Source organism: Chamaea fasciata, unplaced genomic scaffold (genome assembly GCF_029207755.1).
Source record: "Chamaea fasciata isolate MVZ Bird 193981 ecotype frontalis unplaced genomic scaffold, bChaFas1.0.hap1 SCAF_6, whole genome shotgun sequence".
NCBI classification, from domain to species: Eukaryota; Metazoa; Chordata; class Aves; order Passeriformes; family Sylviidae; genus Chamaea; species Chamaea fasciata.
The window spans coordinates 42,991,429-43,016,867 of record NW_027094091.1 but is presented as its reverse complement, the minus strand read 5'-3'; the positions used below and the strand labels follow the sequence as shown (position 1 = coordinate 43,016,867).

Below are 25,439 nucleotides of genomic sequence, written 5' to 3'. Positions count from 1 at the left end.
TTTTCAGGCCTTATGGCCAAGTCTCCTAAAAAGAAGAGCAATTGTTCAAAAGCCCAATCTTGGCAGATGGCAAATGGATCCTGCAGGGTGCAGAACACTTGCCTCACACTGGAATAATTAGTAGGTGGTGAAGATAGTTAACCACTTGCATGAGGCACTTCACACATTGCAGGATTAGGCCCCAAATGTTTCCTTAGCTGCTGGAGGTTGCCTTGGAAATACTACACTTGCTAAGTTAAAGTCTGAACATAGACTTGAGGTTTGTCAGTTGTGCTTGTGAATTGGAATTATATAGTACCATTATCTTTCCCACAACCTCTTGAATTTATTGTAGTTTCTTGTCAAATTTTAAAAGCTCCAGATGAAGAGGAGCTTGGTAACTGACTACATTTCTAAACAAACAATTGCTAGACAGTAATTTTCTTGTTCCTTACAGAGTTAATGACTTGTGAGGAACTGCATTCCATATTGCACTTGGTCCTTCAGGCTGGGAATATTATGAATGCGGTAAGTGACATCCCAAAGGGAGATGGCTGATGGACCATACTTCCTTGTTAGTATTGCTGCGCTCTGATGTCATGCCTCAGCTTCTCATTTGCTCTTTTGCAAATTGTTTCTTTTTAGGGAGGTTATGCTGGCAATGCCGTTGGATTTAAACTGTCGTCACTGCTCAAGCTGGCAGACACGAAAGCAAACAAACCTGGGATGAGTCTGCTGCATTTCGTTGCTCTGGTATAGAACATTTATTTTGCTGATATAAGCAACTTCTACAAATACAGGTCCATTAATTGTCTAACATTTATTTAGACAATAGAAGGGGCCATGTGTCTCCAAAAAAAGCAACTTTCTCACGGCTTTGATCTAATCTTCACATTTTTCTGCCACAAATTTCACTAAAAATTACCTCTACCTGGTCAGCTTATCCAGAATCCCATGGAAAGCTTAAGGTTTTATATCATGTAGAAACTTGCCTTCATCAAACTCTATTGTAGATTTTCTCTTCTCATCCCAAATTCTTACACTGTGGAAGTGGCTTATTTTGATAAAAATTCTCTCAGTCTTCCCATTGAATCTTTTGAGTGGCGTTCTTGATAGCTTTTCTTTCTCCCTTGATGGCTGATGTGTGTTTTTTAAAGCTGTTGCAGACATTTTCAAGCTTTTTTTCCTTCCTTTCAAACTTTTTGGTTTTAGAAGGGAGAGAATTTTAATGCATCTATGTGACTTTGGTTTTCTGTGTACAAACTGGCTTAACAGATTTCCAGCCAGCAAATAACAGGGTATAAATTGATGTTTGTGCAGGAAGCATCGTATCTGCTCAAACAATGGCATCAGTAAATTGTTCTTTCCCTGACATTCCTTATTAATACATCTGGCTTGTGTTCACTGGTAGAAGCAGTATTATTTTACACTGCAAAATGGAAGCTGTTGTTTAAAATCTCCAGTTCTGATCCCTGCCTTTCTTTAAGGGGTATCCTCCACTCAGTTGTGTTAGGATTGAATGGGAAGAAAAACAGTGCAGGAGAGAAACCTTTAAGTGCCCTCCCAGAAGCTTTAGAATTGCCAGACTTAGGGATTTTGCATGGTGGTGGAATGTTAATGGATTGTGTGTTTTGGTTTTGTTATGTTTGTTTCAGGAAGCCCAAAAGAAAGATGCTGCTCTTCTCAACTTTTCAGAAAAAATTAGGAGTGTTCATGATGCTGCCAGGTGAGTTAAAAGAAAATTGAAAACTTACAGTTAGACAGGAATTGGAATTTTCTCATTTGTGAAGCAATGAGGCTTATTCAGGAAAGTCTTGGCACAAAAACAGATCTTTACAAATATTTGCCGTAGCTTTGAGGTCTTCATTTCCATTTACTAGCAGAAGTATGCCTGCAATGTGCCTTCAGGTGTGAGGTTTTTTTTATTACATGATCTCCGTGGATTTTTAGTAATTCCGTCTCTGTCAAATACATGTGCCTGTTCATTACTCTTAAGGGATTGAACTGAAAGAATGTTACTGTTTTTCCTTAAACCAATTTTCATTAGTCTCTGAGCAGGCTACAGTACTTTTCCAAATCTGGTACCAGGGACAGGTGGTGGCCCTGGCTTCACTTAGATGCTTTTTGAGGTTTCATTTGCTGTCTTGGTTGGGAAATCTGAAGGGTTTGTGGCTCAGTATTTTTTCAGCTTAAAGTCTTAAGCTTCATAGTTTTAAACTGAACCTCATTCGTACCTCAGTAATTGTACTTACTTTTGTGAGACAGCGTGATCTAAATCTGAAACATGGAAGCTAGGAGTGCTGAAGTTCTATTCCCAGTTTAGCTACTTCCTTACTCTTGGGCTTAGGGCAATCTATTTACATTCTTTTCCCAGCTGCAAAATGGATCCAGTTTCTTAGATCTGATGGAGGGTTAAGTAATGTCTGCAAAAGACTGAGATCTTCTGAGGAAAGGAGTGGCCATGGAGTTAATCGGAAAATTTTTGAGGGACCACCTGTGTGGCTCTCTGCCATCCAACCCACACACCTTTCTGGCAGTTTGCCATGTGGCCTGCTGGGGAATGTAGCTTTCCTCAGCATCCAAGCCCCCTGGCAAACAGGCGAGGAACAGGCAGGATCCCAAATTTGATGATATTTATTTTCTAACCACTTTGCTCTTTGATCACATTTGTTAATGCTGAAAATCTTCTGTTGTAACTTATGCTGAAGTCTATTCAGGGAATGCACTCTGTACATGAAAATGAAACAAAATTAAATATGTACCTCACCACTGGGCTTGAGAAAGGTCCTTAAAGAGAACTGTCATGTACATGTTGCTCATAAATCCACCCAATTAGAGCATGTTAAAACAACTACCATTATGTTCTTTATTTTTTTGTTGTCTTGCCACCTTTACTTGTAGGCCATCCTCTTCCTCCTTCAAAGGCAGAAAAATGTAGCCTGTATGTTCTACTGCTTTTCTTAGCTGCAAAAACACAATGTTTTCCCAAAACAGGGAACTAAACTTTGCAGATTAAATACGCAGAGAAAAACCAGCACACATTATATTCATTTGTGTGTGTACTGACAAACTTATGGATGTGTCACTGTCTGCTGCCATGTGCATTTCAATCAGGCTGCCACAAGTTCTTCAGCTTTAGTGTTTGTCATGGTGCTGGTGAAACAACCTTAGGAGGAGCATGTGTACAGTTGTTAGTTCTTATCATTTGGCAAACTGCAGTGCTTCAATTCCTAGGCAAAGCTTAGTTCTCTTATGAAGGAAATGCCAAAAGTTTTGAAGCATTTACCCTCAAAGTGACTGGGAAATTTAGGTGGGAACTGTTGTATGGAACGTGGGTCTCTCAGGAGAACGCTTAGATTACACCAGGTCTTTCCTGTGATCTTCAGTTTCTGAGTTCCCTTTTCACAGCAGCAGCTTCACTGCTGGTGTTTAGTAGAAGGATGAAATATTCTAACTATGGGTTTGAGACTGTGTGGGTTGCACTGCTGAGACTGCTTAGAAGAGTGTGACATGCAATTTAATGATTCCAGATGGTACTGCCAAAATTGGTAGTTCTGGCTGACAGTCTCTTGTGGCCCCCTTTTTGTGATGGCTCCTACACTCAAACAGTCATGTCATCAGTTGGACCAAGCAAAGGATCAATCTCGAACAAACTGGCTTTTTCCTTTTCCTAGGTTAATTTTCAGTTCACAGATATGGCTGGCCATCTCAAAAATGAGTGCTAGGACAGGCACCAGGGCAGAAAAGGAACACCTGGACAGAGGCAGGGCAGCATTAACCTTTCTAAAGATAGGTGGGTAGGACTGGCTGAAGTTAATCATGAAACCACACCCCATGGGAATCTTTTCAGGTTGCAAATAAGAAGAAATGTGCTTATCTCTCTCCTAATTTTCAGTGTCTACTCTGGAAAGATTTCCTGAACAGGCAGGTCTTGTTTGATAGCCCGTTTGCACCTCATGTAAAGCATCCACTTTTGCAGCTAACCTGTGGGCCACTCCTTCTCCTTTGATAAACATTCTCTGTATATGCTATTTTTAGGTTATCCATTGATAGTGTAGAAGCAGAGCTCCACTCACTGTCTGTCAAGACAAGATCTGTTAAAGATAGCATCCGACGAGACCCAAAACTCTTTCACCAGATGGAAAACTTTCTCCAGGTTTGTAGGATATCTGTGTTAATGTCTTACTGTTGCCTGAATACAGCAACATTCTTCAGCTGAATGTAATTTGTGTGGACCTATTAGTAAACAGAAGCACTGTTTTAATATGCCTAGCCTGTCAGTTGTACAAAGGTGTTCCAGCCTCATGCTGTTTGTCATGTAAGCGTGTTGGGAGGGCTGTGTTTTTACAGGGAGGGATATTGAGTGTACATTGCCCAAGGCTCGTTAGGCAAGCGTGTTTAGTGCGTGCGAAGTCACTGATGAAGATCAGTAGTTAAAATATAAGACAATTTGGAGTGGTCTCTGGTTTTGTACTTTGCAGCTGCCCAGAATATATTATCTGCATGTTATTTTATTCTGGAGTAAATCAGTTTTGGCTGAGGGTGTGCTGTGCGTATGAATCTTGATTGCTGGGACACTGAAGACATATTGTTAGAAGCTGAAAGGTTAAGGGACTCTTTTCTCTACTAATTTACCCTTAACACAGAGTCTCTTATTCAGAGCCATACCATTATATCTGTGTGGGTCCTCCTTTTTTTTTTTAAATTTTATTTTATTAAGTACTTCAGTGTCTTTACAGGCCTGGATGTATATAGCTCTTACCTTGGAAGCAGAGTTCTTGGTATTTTCTGAGTATGTGGTGATGCCTCGAGAAATATGTATTATACTTCAATTAAATGATTTTTCTGTTTCACACTACAGGTAATTATTAAAAGTAAGAAGGCAGGTGTTAATCTGGAACTTAACCCGCCCTTATTTTCAACTTGCAAATGTAGTTTTAATGGTCCCTGTAGCTTTTCAGGAGATGAAAAAGCTGATGAAGAAAAGGGCAGGTTAAGATTGAAATACCTGTCCTCATTCACTCCGAATTGTTGGCATTTATCCATTGCACCCAGACTCTTTATGTTATGTTTTAACATGTTTGGGATTTTTAAAAATCTAATAGGTGGTCTTATGTAACACTACAACCTTGTTTAGGCCACATTCCAAAAGAAATGTTGGGAAAAAGAAATTTACAAATGCATACCTTACATAAACACTTCCGGATTTTGTTTCTAAATCACAGGTGATAACCAAGCTGATCTAGAAGTCAGCTTTGATTATTGCACCCTTGTGAATAAATTCCTGAAATATGTGGGAGGAGCTATTTTTTGATGTATGCTTTTATCAGTTGTCCAGTTTATCTTCAGATTTTTTTATGGGCTTTTTTTTCCCTCTTTTTTCTTTTATTTCTTAAGACTAGCAAGTCATATTTGTTCCTATCCTAGTGGTATAATTTTCCAAGCAATTCCTGAAAGCAGATTTGGATTAAGTGGTCACCAGGGCCTCCAGGTGCATCTTCCCACCCCAATGCTACGTTATGAAAAATATTTAGGTGACTACAAGTTAGAGAAGAGATTTGTCTGAAAAATTAACTTTTCTTCTCAGATTACTTTGAGCTGCAGGTGGTGTCAGATGTGGGATTGTGCAAGAATAGAAGTTGATAGCTGGTGATGCAGTTAGAGGAGACAGGGGCACCTGATCAAAGTGTTTTAAGCAGTACTGCTGCTCAAAGTCTAATCACAGGCTTACTCTCTTCCTCCTGAATCTTCTTCCACTAAACTAGTCCTGTCCTGTCTGTATTGCTTTACACTTACAATTCAAAGTGCTACTTTATGGGAACATTTTCTGGATGTCTTAAAATATATGTATTTTCAGTGGTTCCTTACCCTTCAAGCATAAAAACCTTTTTTATTGTGGTCTAGGGTCACCTTAGGAAGGAATTGATTTTGTGATGTATATCCATGAATCAGTTCACATGTGTTTTTGGAAAAGTGGGGAGGAGGAATTAGTCCTTTATGCTTGGTTGAGGGGGAAATGGGAAAATAGGGAATGAGGAGCTTTTAAGGAGCTCCCAAGAGGTCTGTCAGTATTCTAGTACAGTCTTTGATTTTACTCATCTAAAAATTAAAGCTGTAAGTTTGTTCAAGGGCTTTTGAGCTTTTCCCTGGTTTCCATCCTAGTCACTAGAATGTACATTCTGATTGATCCATTTTTCCTGACCTTTTTTACTCAGTTTGCTGAAATGGGATGTTCCCTTTTGTTAGTAGGAGTTCTCCTTCAAGATGTTAATTTCCTGGGCTCTGTAACAGCTTCTAGGTTGTAACATGAATTTCATAAGTTCCTAATATATATGTGACCGTTTGTGACTTTAATTTTTCTGTCTGGTTCTTGTGTGTATGGTTTTTGCTACAGTTTGCTGTAAGGCATCTAAAGGAGCTTGAACACCAGAAACGAGAATTGCAAAAGGAGGGAAATGCTCTCATTGACTTTTTCTGTGAAGACAAAGAAACTATGAAGTTGGATGAATGTTTCCAGATATTTAGGGACTTCTGCATAAGATTCAACACGGCTGTTAAGGTAAGAGTGCTGAATGAGGTTCTCACACTTTTGAAGTGGATATTGGTTCGTATGAATTAATTTGGTTTTTCTGTTTAAGGGGCATATTTTATCTTGTATTTGATCTGTTTGCTCAAATGGCTACAGAAAACTGCACTCCTGTAAGCATTCCTTGCCAGAAGCCAGGTGGGAAATGGCCATTGTGGGCAGCCCTGCTGCTCTGCATCTTCTGTTTCAGGCAGGCGAGACCACTGGAATGATACATCAGGGTTGTTCACTGGCCTGCTTATGAGTGGGCACCTCCCTTCTCTTTCGGTGACGAGGCTGGTGACTGCTAAGCTGAGCTGTGAGACAGTTTGCACAGATATCCTGACTATGGCTCACTGTTCAGGCCTTGGCCTGGTAGCGTTGGATCATTGGAAAGGCAAAAGGAAAGGTGTGGCCCACCTGAATCTGCGCTCGCTCGGGCTCTCCACTGCCTTCCTTTACATGGCTAGAGGCACTTTACCAAGTAAAGTAAGGGCTGTGTATTCTACTTTGTCCTTTCAAAGGATTTTTGTGGGTGAAAACTTAAAAGTGAAAGAGGCCTATGGCAGCAAGATACCTTATCCCCAGTGTAAGCATTTATTTGCCGAATACCCTTAATTGGTCCTAAATAATTCAGGAAATGTACTAAGATGGAGGAGCAGTATTGGCATTGGTTACAGTTTTGGTTCAGCAAAGTCTATCTATTGTTACAGATATTTCTTAGATCTTTATAAATAGCATGAATTAGTTGGATCATTGCCCTTTTGCAATCTGCTTTTGGCAGCACTTTGGATAAAAGCTTTTGTTCAGAAAGAAGTGAACAGTCTCGATCCAGGGCTGACAGGATGTTCTGCTATTGTACCTGTTGTACCATTGGTTTACCTAACCTTTACCACCCAAGACAAGGCATAGTTACACAAGGGTGAACATTGCACAAGTGTGTAAAACCAAATGGTGATAGCTATTGCAGTCAGTTTAGCAAGAGGTGACTTCATCCATTTATGTTCAAATATTGGGGATTGAGGATTTCATTCAAAGTCACATATTACAAGTGGTTGTTGGATAGCTATGACTTTTGAGGTCTTCTCTCTGCAGTAAGCAGCTACACTCTAAAAAAAAGACAAATTGTACTCTTGCTTGCAAATTTTGAGAAGATTTGCTTGCTAACTGTTGATTGACCATTGTTCCTACAAAATTAGCAGAACAATTTAGAATAAAAATGTCAGTTCTGACAAAAGAATGTGGTGTGTAGACAGCACATCCAACAGTCTAAAAAGATGGCTTGTACCACAATGACCATGTGCACATATTCCAAATGCTTAAACGTTTTTTGCAATTTTTTGACGTGTCTTAACTATGTGCTTAAAATAGATTTTCATCTGAGTAAAATCTCCTAAAACTCCTTTTGGGTGAGGTTAAAATATTCTTTTTCTAATAGTATTAATATCTGCAACTATTTTTAACCATTTCTCTTCACAATGGTGTATTTAAAGTTGAGCTTTAGCATTTGACAAGAATTCATTCTGTAATTCCATACCTGTGAAGGAAAGCTTCCTGCCAAACATTTTTCCTGAAATGCAAGTTTTTTCTTTTTCCTTTCTTAGATGTTTAGGTTTCTTAGGTCTCTAATGCATTCTATCTTTCAGAGCCCAGTGTAGTCTCAAATCCACTTTAAGAGGTGTAGATTAATCCATTCATCACAAAGCATTAGGCTTTTGTTTACTGAAAGCTTTCAGGTGGCTTTTTCTAGTGGTGCAGCTCTTCTGTTGTCACAACAAGGGGAAGATTAAACTACGCAGAGCTCTAGACAAATAAAGGTGTGATTTTTTTTAAACAGTGTGTCATTGATTAGACCAGATTTAACAACATGCTGGAAAATCATGTAATTTTTAAATCCTCTGTCAAGACTAGCCTCTTCCTTCTTTCTTTTGCTGCAGCTGTAATGGCTGCAACAAGCCAAGTTCTTCCTCTCCGAAAGCAACGCAGAAAGTTCAACCAAAGGTGCAGTTAGATTAAATCTGAAGCCTAGAGGTAACAGTTAAAATGCTGATATTCACAGTAAATCACTGCTAATTATTTTAGTAAAAAGGTGTTTACTGTGCTGTCTGTCAAATTCAGACTACCTCTTCTATGGCTTCCTGAACCAAAATCCCTCAGTTTAGCTGCCAAAATCTCCATCCTACCCTGGGCAATCTCTGTACTACGGTTGCCAGTTTTTGAAACCAACAGTGATTATGAGATCCAAAATTGGAGCGAGACATTGATTGATGGTCCTTGAGTGGTGTCAGTTGATGTCTAAGTATTGTGAGGCATTGTGTTAACTTTTCTATTTGCTTTCATATGCAATTAAGCAGTGCCTTTTCACAAAATTTTCAGTCTGTAATGTTAGAGGAAAGTATCACTGCATAGAAATTGGACTTGCTGAGGAACAGTGGCAGTTGTAGTAAGGTGGGTTGGAAAAACCACGTTGGCTGTGTCCTGATCAGACAAGTTAGTCTTAAAATATGAATGTAAAGATTAGGCAGAGGTTTACTAACCTGATAAGACTGCTACCTTTAAACTTAGTGAAGACTTGATGCTCTCCATCTTACATCTGGAACTCTTTGGCTCGACCAAAGGGTGCCTGGGCACTGGAACAGGCTCCCCAGGGAAGAGGTCATGGCATCAAGCCTGACAGAGTTCAGGAAGTGTTTGGACAATGCTCTCAGGCACATGGTGTGACTCTTGGGGATGGTCCTGTCCAGGGCAAGGAGTTGAATTCAGTGATCCCTGTGGGTCCCTTCCAACTCAGCATATTCTGTGATTCTAGGATGTGACATCTGCTTGGGTTTGATGGGTCAATTTGTTGGTCTTTGCAAGGTCTGGTGCATTTTTTTTGCATACGCTGACCGGATGGATGTGTCATCCCATTAGTCATGCATAGAGCTGCTCTCCATAGGGTTTATGGTTGCAGGCTGTGGCTGCTGCAGTGATTTCATGTCTGTGTATGTGTTGGAGGTTGGGAGTGGGTGTCAGCAGTAGGAGCTAGCTTCGATGGGAAGAAAAAAGGGAGAGAGGAAGGAGTGTGTCTTGTTCTTATGCAAAGGACCCTGTCCTCTGAGACATGTATTTGTGATTTTCCTCCTTCAGGAGAATAGGGAACGAGAGATCCAGGAACTTCATAGTCTGCAAAGGCGAAAGGAGCTGGAGGAGAAGCGTCGATCCTGGGCAGCTGGAGAACTTGGGAGCTTTGGGCGGAGCAGCAGTGAAAATGATGTAGAGATGTTGGCTAAAAACGGACTTGGAGAATTTCTTCCCTTCTTGCAGCAGAGGCCTCAAAGCCCTTTGTACAGAAACACAAATTCCAGACGCTCTCGACTTTCTTTGGGGGTGACTGCAGACAGGGAGTTGCAGAGTTTCCTGGAAATCTCCAAAGATGAGGATCCAAACAAGTTTAACAGCCTTCCTCGTGCAAACACCCGACAAGCAAGACCAAACGTAGCCTGGACAGAATCCAAAGAAACAAGAGATCTCAATTTAAATACCTTGCACTTACACCAACAGTCTGAAATGGAAGTGAAAAGCAGGGGCCCCGTGCAGGTGTCTCCAGCTCAGCCCAGTCACCTCAGCGGCTCAGCTGGTCCTGGTGCCCATTACTCACAGAGGAGCACTGACTACAACTTGCACACTTCCAACGTGTCCTGTGAGGAGTCCACAGATATAAATGCTCTGGCCCTTGCAATTGATGAGCCTGAACCTGTTAAAGGGTTACGTAAGTTTGATATTCACGGAGCAAAGCCTGCAGAAAATGCGCCTTTAATATATTTAGAGGACGCTGGCGGGACAGACCTGGAGACTCTAGAAGATCTAAGCTTTCATTCCCTGAGCACTGCCAATGATGAGCTGCCTCCAGCTTGCCAAAGTTTCAGAGAGGCCCATGACTGTCAAGCCAAGGCAGTGGGTTGCAAGAATGAAGCTTTAGAGCCCAGCAGCAGCAGCCCTATGTCTATGGATACAAGTGTTTCAGGAAGTAGGGAAGATGGGCCAATGTGCTACATGTCAGATACCACGACTGATTGTTCTTTGACATTGGATTCTGAAGAGGGAAATGATTTTAAAGCAGCAGACAACGAAATAAGAAGTGAGGCTGGCAAATTACGCTCTTCTGGCAATGATTCTCAGAGCAAGGCTAGATCTTTCTTCTCAAACCTGAATTCCACCGCTGGCAAGGAACTGTCTCTTCACACTTCTGCCAATGATAAGGATGATGTTGATAGCAAGCACACACTTCCTAAAGAAAAACCCATAAAAAATAAAGATCTAGTAGGACCAAAGGCAAATGCTCTAAAAGATCGATCTCCAAGCTCCACAAAATCCAGTGGCACTCGCCCTAGCCACACAGCTCCTTCCAGACCTGTCAGAACATTGAATGCCTCTGAGAACGAAAGTATGAGGAAGGTGGTGCCTATTTCTCGGTCAAACAGGGCACCCAGCACTGTGAAAAAGCCAGAAGCCAAGCCAGCAACCCTTCGTGAAAGCAGTGCAGGGGAAAGTCGGCTGTCTCATCGCAGCTCTGTCCGAGGCACAACAGACACACTGCCAAGAAGTCCCTACAGGCACAGCATGTCAGTAGAAGAGCCAAAGTTACGAAGGGGCACTGTCACCTCAAGCAGTGCTCATTTCGAGAGGGATAGAGTCGCTCTCAAGAAGCCGAGCTCTAAACCCATTAAGAGTAATGTCAAATCAAAGACCGATGAAACAAAGATGTGTCGCTCCAGTGTAAAACCCCAGACCCCTGCTGATGACACCAAGGTTGCCACAGTCAGCATTCCAAAAGCACCACCTGCTATCCCAAACTTTGCAAGGAATACAGTGGCCTCTTCTTCAAAGCGTGCAAAAGTGGATCTATCCAGCTCATCCAGACCTCCGCCCATCACAAGGTCTGTGTCCCAGAGGCTGCCTAAAGTGAAGCCAGCAGCGACCTCTGATGATCCAAATCCAAAGGAGAACAGCGTGACTACCTTGAAGAGAGCAAATAGTGCCAGAGTGGTTGGAAGAAGCATCCTGCAGGGAGAAGCAGTCAGCACAAAAGCAGAGCCTGCACCAAAGGAACAGGGAACAGTGGAAAAGGCATCTCTTAAACTGAAAGATGCAAACCGAACGACAATTGGTAAAATACTGAAGCCATTATTGAAATAAGGGAGAGGGTTTTTTTAACCTTGGAATGTGAACACTTGTCCAAGCACTGGATCTCTGTGTAGTGAAATTCCTTAAAACAGTAACCTTGCCAATGCATGGCATCACGTGCTTAATTGAAGTACAGCACACTGTTGGAAAAGGGCAAGTAGCTGTGTTCTGGTCTAAATCCTTTTTTATGAATTTGAATGTATTTAAAGCTACTGTGATGCAATGTGAGCAGAACAGCAAATCTTTGCATTTGTGATAAAAAAAGTTACCAAAAGCCAAAAAGTTTTAAGAAGTTTTACCTACGAGATGAAACACTTTGTGACAGAAAACATGGATTAAGGCCAGTTTTTTTTGTGTACATAAGATTCTTCCTAGGACTCAAGCCTTTGTGCTTCTTGGTTTCTTATTTGATGTCAAAATGAATCCTGTGGAACAGTACTGAAATGAACTTAGGTGATTGTGCTTTCCATTGCTTTCAATTCCTTGGATTAGGGAGCTCTTTTTGCCTGTTGCAAAGTCCATTGCTGGCAATTGGACAGACTGGGAACTGCTGGCCAAAAAATTGTAAAACAGGACGTTTGCTGTTTGTGGCTGTCTTTAACCTCCCTGAAGAATTTATAGCATGTTTTATGAATGTGTATGTGTGTCTGGGGAAGGCTTTCTGCTGGGCAGGAGGCTTGTTCTCCAAGAATGTGGCAGCATTGTCTTGCATGCACAAGTGGATATGGCTGGTGCTGCGTTGGATAGCACAGCTGGAGGCTGTGCCTGTTGGAAGGGCCATTGGCATGACGACTACTCCTGACTTGTTTTGATCACAAGCAAACTTGCCGGCTTTTGGTCATACAGAAGTGCCATATATTTATGATACATATCAGGATGTTTGCAGTTCAGCTCTTGAGGGCTGCAATGTAGTGCCGAGCACTTTCTTACCATTCCATGTTTCCACTGGTTTGTACACTACCAAACTACTTGAATGTTGCAATGGCTCTGATTGAGCCATTAGTTTCCCTGCCTCCTCCTCCTCCGCTCCTTCTCCTTGTCAACAAGAATATTTAGCATGAAACACAGAGCTTACGCATGACAATGTTTTTGTAGAGTTTTTTGGTTGCTTCAAATGTGGTTTTTAATGTTTAAAGACTCTAAAGGAATTAAACTAGCATTTGATAAGCTTTTTGCAAAGTGAAAACACCCCTTTTTTCCCAGTGATACAAATTTTAACCTATGTTGGACTAAGATACAGAGAATGAGGGAAAACTCATTCAGCATGCTGTGCATCTTCCCAAGAGAAATGTATTTAGATGGGGGAAGTGCTGTTCTCCTAAGCATTTTATTTAAAGAATTGCCTTTTATTCACTTATGAATGAAGCCTCATTTAAGAATAAAATAAAAAACAAAAGGGAAATCTCTTTGGACAAGTGGCATTGACATACTAATGCTAGATCTGTTTGTCTGCTCTATCCCTCTGTGCTGGGAGAGCATAATTCAGTCAGAATGAGCTCACATGCTTCTCACGGGCTGGTATCAGGGACAGCTAACTTTGAGGTTTGAATCTGGCAAGGGGCCTTTAGCTCCTCCCACATACCAGCCAATCTTGATGCAGACATCATACCCAAACACCATAAAGTATTGCACAGGGCCTCTTGTTTGAGTTTGTCCCACAGGGAAAATTTATAGAGCCCGCTTTTCTGCAAGGGCAAATATTTTGCTTTTTGGATAAGCTTTTTGGATACTGCCTCCACTGAGGGTTGAATACAAAAGCATCTCCCTTCTTACTTGTATCTATGTAGATGTATGCACATCTGCAAGAGCAGATGATTTTTTCCTTTTTTTTTTAAAGAAACCAACAAATTTTATTGGTAGCAAGCTTGAAAAATAATTTAAATGTGTTTGGAACATGTAAATAAATTTCTATGAATATGCGTAAAAGAAAACTGACTGTATTTAATGGAACATTTATACATTTCGGAGTAACTCGGTAGTTTAATAAAGTTCCCATTTACTGGGTATGAGGTTTGTACTTTCTCCTTCCTGTTACACTCTTGGCTTTGGTCCTGGAGATCTCAAGCAATTGAGTCTGGGTTGGGTGACTGTGGGAAGGACTCTGCAGCAGAAATCGTGGTGTTTGAGGTCCGGGATTTGTTTTTATATTGAGACATGCAGTTGAACTTCAGTTTCTAAACATTTCTGGGTTGGGACTTTCTGCACAGGTTTGGGTATAACATGGGAGGCATTAGATGGTAGAGGCAGCACTTTGTGTACACACTGTATGTTGTGGCCAAGACAAATGTTCATGGCACTAACAAGTCTGGATCTGTCGCTATCTTCATGCCTTTGAGCTTAGCACACTTTATTGAGAAATTCTGGTCTCCAACTCCCAGGACTATGGAAATACAGAACAGCCTGTTTTGCAGGAGCTGGTGGTGACTTTTGCACTGCAATTGTGAATTTTTCAGTTTTGTCCCATTCTCCCATTATTTTTCCTTCTTTATTGCATACGAAAGAACATCTATTCAGCAGGAGAAAAGCAAAATCCAGCCAGCCTCCTTGTCCTCAGGGAACACTTCCTCCTCTCTGCTATGGAAATGATTTCTGGACTGGAATTGCTGCTTTTTGCAAACTTGTTTAGCCCCTGACTTTTCTAGTTTGGTGAGTGTCTCTCCCCGTTTGGAGTGGCAAGCACCTGCTGTCTGCCAGTGCTGAGTGACGGCTGCTGGTGGAATCTACGTGGGAAAGCCCTCAGCCATCAAAAGGTGTGTCTCAAAAGTTTGCTTTTTTAAACTTCATTTTTATGTCAAAAGGGTTTATAATTACCAATTCATTATTTAAACTACCAGGTGTCAGAGACAGTGAGTGATGCCCTGTAGGTGAAATTCCCCATGTCATACAATTTTCCCAAAGGCTAGCAGGGCACAGCACTCGCCTGGTTGCAATTGGCTTTCAAGAAGGAGCTGAGACCTTGTCTCCTGCTTTGTTCTACTGAGTGGCTGATGCTTCTGACTGTGACCAGGGTGCATCAATCTCCTCTGGTCCCTACTGAGGTGGCAGTGAAGTGAGGGAGCCCACGGGACCATGAGGGGAATTTGGAGCTTTGGAGCTGGTGAAGATTGAGAGATAGAGGGAAGCTGTGGGAGTAAGAGATGCTGATTCATACTTGGAGGAATTTAATATTCACATCTCATGTGGGAACTGCATACAAATGAGGGGCTCAGTGGATCCCTCATTACAACAGCTCATTAAATTATCAAGAAAGACAGAAAGGGTTCCCATCACACCTCCCACAGTGTACAAGCCTGGACTATGTCATTCAAAATAACCCATCGGTATCTTCCTAATCTTGGGGTCCGTCTGTGTGGACGGATGCAGACAGCCACACGCCGGCTCCTGCCTAACCCTTCCCGAGCCAGCTCCATGGTGAAGGTGTTCCCTGGGCACGGACCCCGAGCTCCCAGCCTGGGGCAGTCGCTGCACATGCTCCCGGGCTTGGTGCCTCCGGCTCGGCTGCGCTGCTCGGCCAGCACTGCCCGGAGCCCCGGCTGCTCGCCCCCGGCACGGCCTGCCCGCTGCTGCGTGTGAGAACGTAATCCCTGGGAGAGGGGCCCAGCTAAACACTGCTCCTTTCAGATTTGGCTGCACAATGTTTTCCATTAACTTGATACATGCTGTTTACATCCTCCTGCCGCCAGTGCCAGAGATAACTGCCTTGGGAACAGCTCCCTACAGGTATTGTTAACAGCTGCTGGAAACAAAAGAGTTTGTTTTAGACACGTCACTATCTAAATAGCCAAAAATATGTTACTTTTTTATTACTTGTAAGCTGATATTAAAAACTCTGTCGTGTTGTCCTGGTTGAAAGATGCTTTCTGGAAATCTTGTATACTGTTAAAACTGGCAGCTGAGGAAGTATCTGTGCAAGTCTAAAAGAAAGTGACACTGAGGCGAAGGACATGTGAAGGTACTTGCTGCAAGGTGTGTTATCGGCGCCACCAGCATCAAATACCTCCACTCAGAGAAAATTGTTTCAAGCCAGTGGTTGTTCCTTGCCATATAATTGGCTTCCATGCTTTTTCAGCCTGAAGGCTGAGGTTGCAGGATAGGCACGGATTGCCTCAGCTGGCAACTTGCTCTGATTTAAAAAAAAAGAAAACAAAAATCCTCAATCTGCAACTGCTGTTGTCCTAACTTTCAGCATTGAAGCACTGGAGATACGAGCAGGTTGACTTTAGTGGTGGTGTTTAGGGTGAGGTTGGCAGTGGCTGAGCGAATGCTCAGCAAGCGTGGCCTTGTGTGCACGGAGGGGGGAGAGTTACATGAGTTTCTGAGACTGTTCACACCATCTGAAGCAGACAGACTCCCTTTGAACAGAGATGTGCCTCTTCTGCTTTTGATCAGGTCTGAACAATAGCTCCTTGTTTGTCCTATTCTATCCTTACTGGTTGGGAAGAGGAGGGGAAAAAAAGCAAGAAACTTTGATGCTTCCTCATGGGTCAAGTGGAGCAAAGATATAAACTCTACCTACTTTGGTTTTTGTCTTTTTTAAACAATAGGACTTTGACTCATAAATAGAGCCGTAGGCTTCAAATAACTCTCCGTGCACAGGGGCAGCAGATATTCTCAGTGGCTGCAGTGATCCAGCAGCAAAATAAACATAAAAGCAAGAACTGTGTTTGACTCCAGAGTACATCCCAGTGATAGTTTCCTCTTTGAAAACAGACCCTAGCAACTGAACCCAGACCATCTTCATTTGGGCACCCAAGAGGAGCTGGCTAGAAAATATTTCATGCCACTTCTCAATAATTGTTCACAATTCATTTTATTTCCCTTTATTCTTCCATTTCTTTGTCATTAGAAGTAAAAAGGTGACCTTCAAGAGAGAGCAGTAAAGCAGGGCTGAGGGATACAAAGCTACTATCACCTTCACTTCTCTGGTGCTTGCTCCTCATGGTCTTTTCTGCAGGTTTGGGAAAACAGATTAATTGACTCTCTGTGTCACTTCTGGTAGTTTCTTCAAAAGAGTACGATTTTGCATCTTTCAGGTGGGCTAGCACAAGTTATGGGAAAGAACTAAATGTATATCTAGGGTGGATTTGTGCTCAGTTGGTGTAAGGAATTGCTGAAGCCCAGTAACTAGTGTGCTTCATGGGGAAAAGTGCATAAGGAAGGAAGTGACAACAACAAATAGGCACAAGTGGAGACAAGTGTTCAGAACCCTTGTAGGTCCCTTTCTGTCTGCTGTTTCTGGAAACTCTAGGTTTAAACCACAGTCTCCAGGAGAAACCAGGACTCCCCTGTGCCTTACTCCACTGAATCACTGCAGAAAGCAATTGCCTGGGAACTGCTGGAGTCACTTGAGTTCTGGGGCTGAAAATAGGACATGTTGCTAACTTCATGCTTTGGTTTCTGCTGTTTCTCACGCAGCCTTTTAAACTGATTAAGACATATTCCCCATGCAAATCTTTAATCCCTGTTGTTAGGAAGAAAAATGGGTGTAAGTGTGGTTTTGATTTTTTCCCCACCCTTTTACAGCTGTATTTGCCCCTATATGTCCCATGACTGCTTCCTCCCACTTCTGTTTCCTCTATTTTAATCTTCCATCTTTCTCTTAAATTTTCCATCATCTGTTAATAACTCATCCCTCTCTTAATCTTATTTTCACGTGGCAGGCTTTCTGTACTCTTCCATTTGCTTCATCCTGCTGTCTCTCCGTTTCTTGATTCCAGTGGCTGCTTTGCTCCATCGCTTTCTTCTTTCTGCCAGTGTGAGTCTTTCTCCAACGTCTGTCTGCAAAATCTGCAAACCGAGACTTTTTGCTGCCAGATTCCAGTAAGGTGTGGGAATAGAGGAACAAAATTAACTCAGGCTTTTCAGGCTTGCATGTCTGTATTTTGCAGCTCTGCCTTGTTACTGCAAGCGAGTCGCTGGGGGAGGCCGTTATTGAGAAGTGCATCTTTGCGTCTTTTCTATGTGAATGTCGCTCACCCCCTGCGCCAAGCAGCTTATGAGGTAGCTGAGAATCTGAGCACATGTGGTGATTTTGCAGAGGTGGGTGAGGAAAGTCTGTTCAAATAAAGGTGTGACTAATTTAGCTTTGCGGTGTCTAAAAAGCCCTAATGAAAGACTGTCGACGACAGCTTCAAAAGCCATTTGGTGAAGTGATTTCTAACCCCACCCTTAGTCTTGGTACCGAGAGCAAATACATTTGTCCTGCCAGTTTGGAGCTGCTTCCCTGTGCACCAGAGCAAAATAATTGTATTACTGTTTCTTAAATTTGCACGTAGCTTTTCATGTATGGAAAAGCTTAGTATGGACTAAGGCTCCTGGATATTTTGGGTTTCTCTGATAGGGTAAGGACAACAAACTTTTTATAAGAACACATGAAAGCTCTTGAAGAATGTATACTCAATTTTCCTTCTGCTGAAAGTAACTAATCACTATGTGAAAGGGAGAGCACTTGGAACACATGCACAGTGTATTCATACCATAAGCATTGCTTATTGCTGCAAGTTTTTGGTGCTCACGTGTGTTCTTTCTAAAAAGAACAGAATTCTGTTTAAGGCAGTCTTTCCTCCCAGGAGGTTACAGCCTAAGCAATTGAGTAATTGAGCTGAGAAGGCATCTGCAGAGATTGCCCAGCCCAGCCTCCTGCTCCAAGAAGAGCTAACTTTACGTAGGTCACTTTGCTGAAGGCCATAGGGTGTTGTTCTTAGCAAAAAGTAGTTATAAGAGGGAGGAGTATGATTTTGCTACTGAAATAAGGGTTCTGAAGATGGGAAAACCCTAAGGAAAATGCTGGCCTTCTGTAGGCTATGGCTTGAAAGCTGGGAATATATTGCAGTTTTTAATGGTAGCCTGTCTGAGGTGTCTGATGGTGATGTGAAGTCAGTAAAGCAAGTAAAGACAGGAGTTTGGCAAGAAACGTGAGAGAAAACTCAAATGCAGGAGGCAACCTACTGGATGCAAGAAATAAAGAAGTTTGTAGCTTAAGGGACACCAGAGGCAAAAAAAACCCCACTGAAAATTGCAAAGACTTGTGGGAACAGTGGACTTTTGTAGTTTGGATAAAGAGAGGAGGAGAGGTGAGAGAAGCTCACTTGCCAGGCTGAGGATTGGTCCAGCACTGTTAACCTGAACACAGATGAATGTGGACAGGTGCTGGCAGCGCCAAAATCAATCTGTGGGAAACTGAGGAACGACCTTTGTGTGCTCAACAGCTCAACCTTTCCTGGCAGAGGTTTGCTTACCCTCTTCTTAAAGGAATCAAGGACCAAATAGAATAGTAAGTTGCAGTAAGTGTTCCCAAGGACTGACTTGTGTCCTGCAGGATGGGATGCCTCTTTATGCATACACTGTTAAGCAGCAAGTCTCCTGACAAACGCGATACTTCTGATGCTTGTTTTTTCTTGCAGTGTGGCTTTATGAATGAAACCAGCACCCTCACACTTATAGTAAAGCTGCTGTGGTCATCCCAAGTAGTACAAATACTTGTATGGAGTGTGCAAAACAGCAGCTAACCAGGAAACCTAAAAATCTAGGAAATATTTTTACATTACTGCAAAGTACTGCCCAAGTTACTGTGAGGGATTTGATGCAATCTGTTGCCAGAGACTTGAAATGCAGCTGGATGGAGCATGGGCTGGTTCATCTAGCAGCTCCTGATGGTGCTTTTAGTGACCTCTGCAAAATATGAGACTGGTTCATATCCCAGCAGAGATGGTCCCAGATCAGATTTCATGCTCTGAAGGACCCCATATTGAGTAAAGCAGCAAAGGAGATGGCAGTAGGGAAAATATGAATTGCACAAGCCAAATCTTAACCCCTGCCCTCTCTGCGTGTAGCTTGCAGTAGGAACGTAACCAATTTTCACTGACTACTTGGGTCTACTAAACAATATAACCACCAAATCAGACCCTGCAAGACAATTTACAGCTGAGCTGCCAACTGAAGAGACAGCACAAAGGCTGTGGGTGGGATGTTGGCAAGGGAAGCTCTTTAAACAATTGTGAGGAATATTGCTGAAATCTTGGTCTGTTCCTCATCTGGACAACAAGCAGAGGAGCAAGGCCTAGGGCACTGTGGCCATGGAGTCCCAGAGGTTGTGGTGTCCTCAACCCTGCACAAAGACAGTATCTGAAAAAATGTGAAATGTGGCATGAGCAACCCGTGGGAGAAGGGCATATGGAAATACAGCAGGAGATGTTTTGTAATTATAGAAGCAACTGACAGTATTGAAAAAGACCATAAAGCAGAGATTCGCAAGAATGTGTAGCTTGAAAATTCAGCATGAATTGGCAGTGGGGTCCATGACTAATCACAGAGGTCCATTGTATGATGGAGTTTAAACTCTTGTTTAATGAAAGTACTTCTCTGAATAAGTCTCATTTAAAGTACAGTAAATATCTCTGAATAAAATGTCCAGCCTTAATATACAACATTTTAAATGACAGAGAAATCACCCCAACCTTTGGTAAATAGTTTGAACACATAATCACGCTCTCTGTTTAAAACTGTGATAGGATTTCTAGCACAAATTAATCGGGGTGGAGTGTCTAATTGCTGGTAACTGGATCTATTACAATGTTGTGTGCCAAACTGGCAAACTCTTATTATCATATTTCTGCTTGATTAAGCCTTTGCAGGAAAGGAGTTGTGATTTCCCCCAGTGAGGGTCCACAGCAGTTCTGGGGCCAGCCCGTGCTCCAGGGACAGTGCGGGGTGTGGAAACACTTGGAAGATGGAGTCCTAATGTGCTCCCACTGCCAAACTGGCATGGGGAAACCTTGTTCTTAGCAGGTTGTGGTGGCTTTTGGGATTGGGGGCACTGTTGCTGCTCACAGGCACTGACTTTTGCCCTCGGGCTGGTTCCCCCTCAGCTCCATGCGGTCAGAGGCTGCCATGGGATAGCGGCTCCGGCTGACAGGATGCTGCCTGCCTGCTGGCCTCGGGGAGACCCACAGGAACAATTTAGAAACCTGTTTGGCAGAGTTAGGTTTGACAGCAAAGTTCAGTGGAAGCTCTGGGAGGTTGGATCTGCGTTTCCTGCAGTGGTTTCCCAAAACCATTCTAGGTAACCCAAGTTCAGTCTCTGTTACCTTAAAAATGTGCCTAACAAAAGGGACATTTGTGTATTCAGAAATACACAATAATTGTGCCTAAAATGTTATTTAACCAGGCATCCACTATCTGATCAGTTAGAGTCCTCATGCTTCTGGAAACCACCAGGGCTGTCTTTGGCCAGAGCTGTTGTACTTGCTGTTCCTTTCTCCCTGATGGGGACAATGTGGATGCTGATAAACTCTACGACTTTCCCCTCTGTTGTCTTCTGCAGCTGGTCTGCAGCACTTTGGCCCAATCCTTCTGCCCCTAAGCAAGGAATATGTATGTTTCAGTAAACCTCTCTCCCTTTCCCTTGAGACTGTGTTGAGCATTCTGTAATAAGGGAGACAGTGGTAACATCTAATGACTCATTTACTGAAATCATTTAAAAAGGGAACTCTGGCTCTGTCCCCTCTTCTCCTGGGTTTCCTTCCCTCCTTCCCTTCCACGAAAGCTGATGAGAAACCTTGAGCTATCCTACAGATTAAATGGCAGCTATGCCACTTGCTTCTCAATTGACAGTTTTTTGACCGTTGACGATTTTCTCTATTTTAAGGGTGCATTTAAGAAGAGAGGGCTTTTTTTTTTCCTTTCTTTTCCTTTTTCCCCTAATCTTTTTTTTTTTTTTTTTTTTTTTTTTGATCAGACCTGAGCTGTGCTGTGCCCTGATCGCTCCTGTTCCCTGTGCTATGGAAATGAAACGTCTCTCAACTGAGCACAACCCATTTACTGCAGTGCCTCAAGGTGACTATAAAACAGGTGGCCTCATCTCAGGTCGTTCTCCTTTATTGATGTTATTGCAGAGTCCTGTGCTATGGCAACCAAAGGAGTTGCACCCTCTGGAGCCGGAGTGGGGCGGAGGGACGAAGGACTCGGCAATGCTGTACGGGACCAGCCCTGCTGCAGCCGGCGCCCTGCCAGCGCGGGTGTTTATCCAGCACCGCCGTGAGTCACGGGTGCCATGCTCCACCAAAGCCACCTCCAGCAGCCTCCCCATGAATCACTGCAGCCTGAGAGGACTTGCAACAATTCCTGGGCCACCAGAAGGATGATCTCATTGCCTGCTGAGTGGAATAAGGATAAAGTCACGTGGAACTCTGCTCCCGGAGCCAGGAACATGGCATCCCAGCAAAGAGCTTTCAGGTGACCTAATCGGGCATGTGATTCAGCGTTACAGGACCAAACAGGGCAAAGATCCTTCTCACAGGGAAGGAAGGAAGGGAGGAAGGAAGGAAGGTACTGCAACACACAAAGAATTAATTTGAGGTGACTTTCATAACAAAACGTGTAAGGCAAGAAGGAATGATACGGCACAGGGTCTACAAAGGCCTTAAGCAATTCTCTTTGCACTGACTGTTTTTGTCTCATTTTTGATTTTCCAAGTGGTACTGCCTATTCCAAGTGATCACAACGTGAAGTCTGATGATGTAATCTTTGCACACTGTGTCCAGCCCATGGAGCTGAGTTACTGCAATACCGGTTCAAACTCACTTGCCAAACCCAGCTAAAGGATTTACTTGAGTTTTTCTCTAGCTGAAATAAAATGCTTTTGCCTCTTCTAAAAATTAATTTGGGGCAGTTTTCCGTTTCAGTTAGATTTGTTGTTATTGACAAGAAATTGCTGGTTTCTGAGCAGGCATCAAGTGGTCTTTTCTAATTTCAAATATAAAAAATATTAACCCTTTGCTCCTTCTTGTAAGACAAATCTTTAAATGCTATGAAAAGTGCTAGTTATTTTAAATGCATGGACTTCTAAAATCAAATCAATGCAGAAAATTGGTAAAATTTAAAAAATCATCTTGAAATTGCAAAAGACTGACAATTTTACAAGAATTTAAAATCAAGCCTTTTTTGGTTAAGAAAGGTTGGGGGGTGGATTTGATGAAGTTGGAATTTGCATCTATGACAATGAGGCAGCTCAAAGCTGCTTCTTGCCTCTATTGCTGTCACCTGGATTTCAGATCGCAGGAGAAAGTGGAGGAAATTTATTCCCAGAGATCCCTGGGGTTTCAAGGTGCTACATCTGCTGGCTCCAAAGCACGTGTGGGAAGCCAGTGGGCTGCAGCAAGGAGCTGTCAGCAGGGCTCAACTCCTGCAAATATTTGCTTCTTGAACTGTGAGTGTTGGCCATCATCCCTCTTCCTGGGCAAGGCATCCCCACGTGTTGGTGCTAATTGGATAGTGCTGACAATTCCCAAAGTAATATTTTGGCAGCTGCTTTCCATTCCTTGACTCTGTTAGGTGTATGTTGGTGGCTAACCACATGTAACAGCATGGGTTAGATAATGAAATCATTGGGGTAAGCACTGATAGGACTCAAGAAAATGATCCCAGAAGGGACTTGCTCACTGTCGACCATCAAACAGCACCACCCAGCTCACATCCATTAATTTTCCCTGATGTTGTCTTGTGTCATGGAAAAGCCTTGTGAAAATCTGAACTGAGGATAAATGTGGTGGTTCCCAGCAGCAGGCTGGTCCAATGCTATCAAGCACCACAGCTGAAATACTTGTGAAAAGTGGCCTGCTATGTTTTTCTCTTCTGTTCAGCTTCTGGTTTCAACATTTGTCGACCTCACAGCAGCCTGATTGCTTAGTTGGTAAAAGGGATGAGCTGCTATATTAGAACAAAGAAGCCTGTGGGATGCACTGCGTGACCTGGGAAGCTCTCTAATGATTTTGTAGGTAAGATGGAAGCTATCAGGTGAAAGGTTCTTTACCTTGCCCAGGAGAGCTACTTTGCTGGGGAAGAGTGCATCTGATCATGGCCCAAGCCAGAGCTGGAGCACCAAGGGCACGATTTTCATGGCCTTTGTGAATACCAGCTCTATTCTGGCTTGCAGGGTTTTAAGAAAGTGAGCTGCAATTGTGATGACATCAGGGAGCTAACATCAAATTCAGGCTTGGTGAACTCTGAACCTGCCTGCCCCATGGAGGTAAATCTGGAGCCTTTTGAAAGGACTTTCCTTAGCTGTTGTGCTCACTCTTTTGAGTCATAACCGCAGCATGCGTGGTGCTGCCCAAGTGCAGAAAATGACACAGGGTTCACACTTTGGGAGAGGTGTCTCAACAGCTTTCCCTGCAGCAGGCTGGGTAATCTTGAAAATGCTGATATTTTTCTTTAAAAAGTCAGAGTGTGTGTGCATGAGAAGGGTGCGGGGTAGTTGCTGCTTTCCTCACTCCTATGGAGGCTGGAACGGCAACGCTGGCAGCTGGTCCCTCGAGGAAAAAGCAGGTTCAAAGAGCAGGTTCCCTGCTCTCTGAAAGCTTTAGAGATGAGAAGGTGAGCAAAGGAGATATCATCTTTGAATTGTGGCTATAAATGGAAGCGGGGGGAGGGTTGAGATGTTCTCCAGTGAAGTGGCTGAAAAGCCCAAGTGTTTGCAAATGTTCTGTGCAAATGTTCTGAGCACAGAGGAAACAAATTGTTTACGATCCCGCAGCTCTCTCAGGCCTGCTTTATGCACAAATATGGCCAAAAAAGATTTTTGAAGAGCTACACAGGGCTGGGGAAAGACAAAGAAGCAAGATGCCTTGGTCAGTTGCCTGGCTTGCTGGAGGGGAAAAGGAGCCCCTGAGCCTCCTGCCAGGGAGCATATCCTTTGGGGAGGGGATGATCCAGGGTGACTGTAGGCAGACAGAGGTGAAGCACACTTTGTGTACCCCTGATATTAAGCAGTGACCAAGCCGAGGCCACAGTCCTGCCAGGTGTAGGAGTCAGTGTAGCTCCCACCTCTGCCTTCCACCCTCCCCACAGAGAAGCACATGGGGGGAGGACTTGGACCTCCAGGAAACTTATCCCCAGTATCCCCAAATCAGTGCTCATGCTCAGCTCTGCAAGGTGGATGCAGACACCTTGTTCTCATGGATGAGAAAGCTCAGTGTGCCCCAATATTTTTTTTTTCCCGTCTTTTATCAGTTTATTCATCATAATAGAGTTATGCTTGTATCCCTCTTGGCCTGGTCCCAGAGGTGCCTTGTATCCACTAGGAATAGTCAACAGCCACAGCTGAGCTGTCTTGTTTCAGGATGGCCAGCTGGGGCCATGTGAATGGCATACCCCAAAGTTAACTGTATGACTGCAGGACTCCTCACTGCTGGATGATGTCTCAATCGCTTGAGACTGCAGCATAGCCCAGCGTGTGAACCGAGGGCTTCCTTTTGGAATGTGCCTGTGTCTAACTGGTGAAATATGCCAGGGTGCATCCAAAATATGAGGCTGGGGTCTGCACAAACTACTTTATCTAAAGGCACTTCAGATGAAAGGGAATGTGTGTGAATATGGTATCTAATAGAAAATACACTCAAGACTTCTTCCTTTCTTTAGACTGTTCTACATCACAGGCCTTTGTGCTACTTTTCTGCCAGTTTTTGGTATTCTGAGCTTTTGAGAAGTAGAATCCTGATGCTTCCTAGCTCTACTGCCACATGCTGGAAACAAAGCTTTTTATTTAATTTTTTTAAAGACAGAAATAAGGAGGAACATGGTGGGAAGAGCATAGGGGATGAGATGAGTGAGATAAGCAGAGCCAAAGACATCAGCAGTTAGTGACCAAGAGGTATGAAATGTCAGCAGGTAGGAGCAAGGTGCCCAGTGTGATTCCTTGAAGAATAAGCTGCTCCAGGAGCAGTCGGGTTGA

General features: G+C 43.1%; 1 protein-coding gene across 1 annotated transcript in view; it reads left to right on the top strand.

The window, feature by feature from the left end:
• FHDC1 (FH2 domain containing 1) overlaps positions 1–13,689 on the top strand; it is a 36,861-nt gene extending 23,172 nt beyond the window's left edge. The window contains exons 7-12 of the mRNA XM_066186128.1: positions 437–507; positions 625–732; positions 1,635–1,705; positions 4,018–4,135; positions 6,374–6,538; positions 9,674–13,689. Of these exons, the coding sequence (XP_066042225.1) occupies positions 437–507; positions 625–732; positions 1,635–1,705; positions 4,018–4,135; positions 6,374–6,538; positions 9,674–11,722 (2,582 nt within the window). The 3' untranslated portion in view covers positions 11,723–13,689. The remainder of the gene's footprint in view (positions 1–436; positions 508–624; positions 733–1,634; positions 1,706–4,017; positions 4,136–6,373; positions 6,539–9,673) is intronic.
• The last annotated feature ends 11,750 nt before the right edge of the window (positions 13,690–25,439 follow it).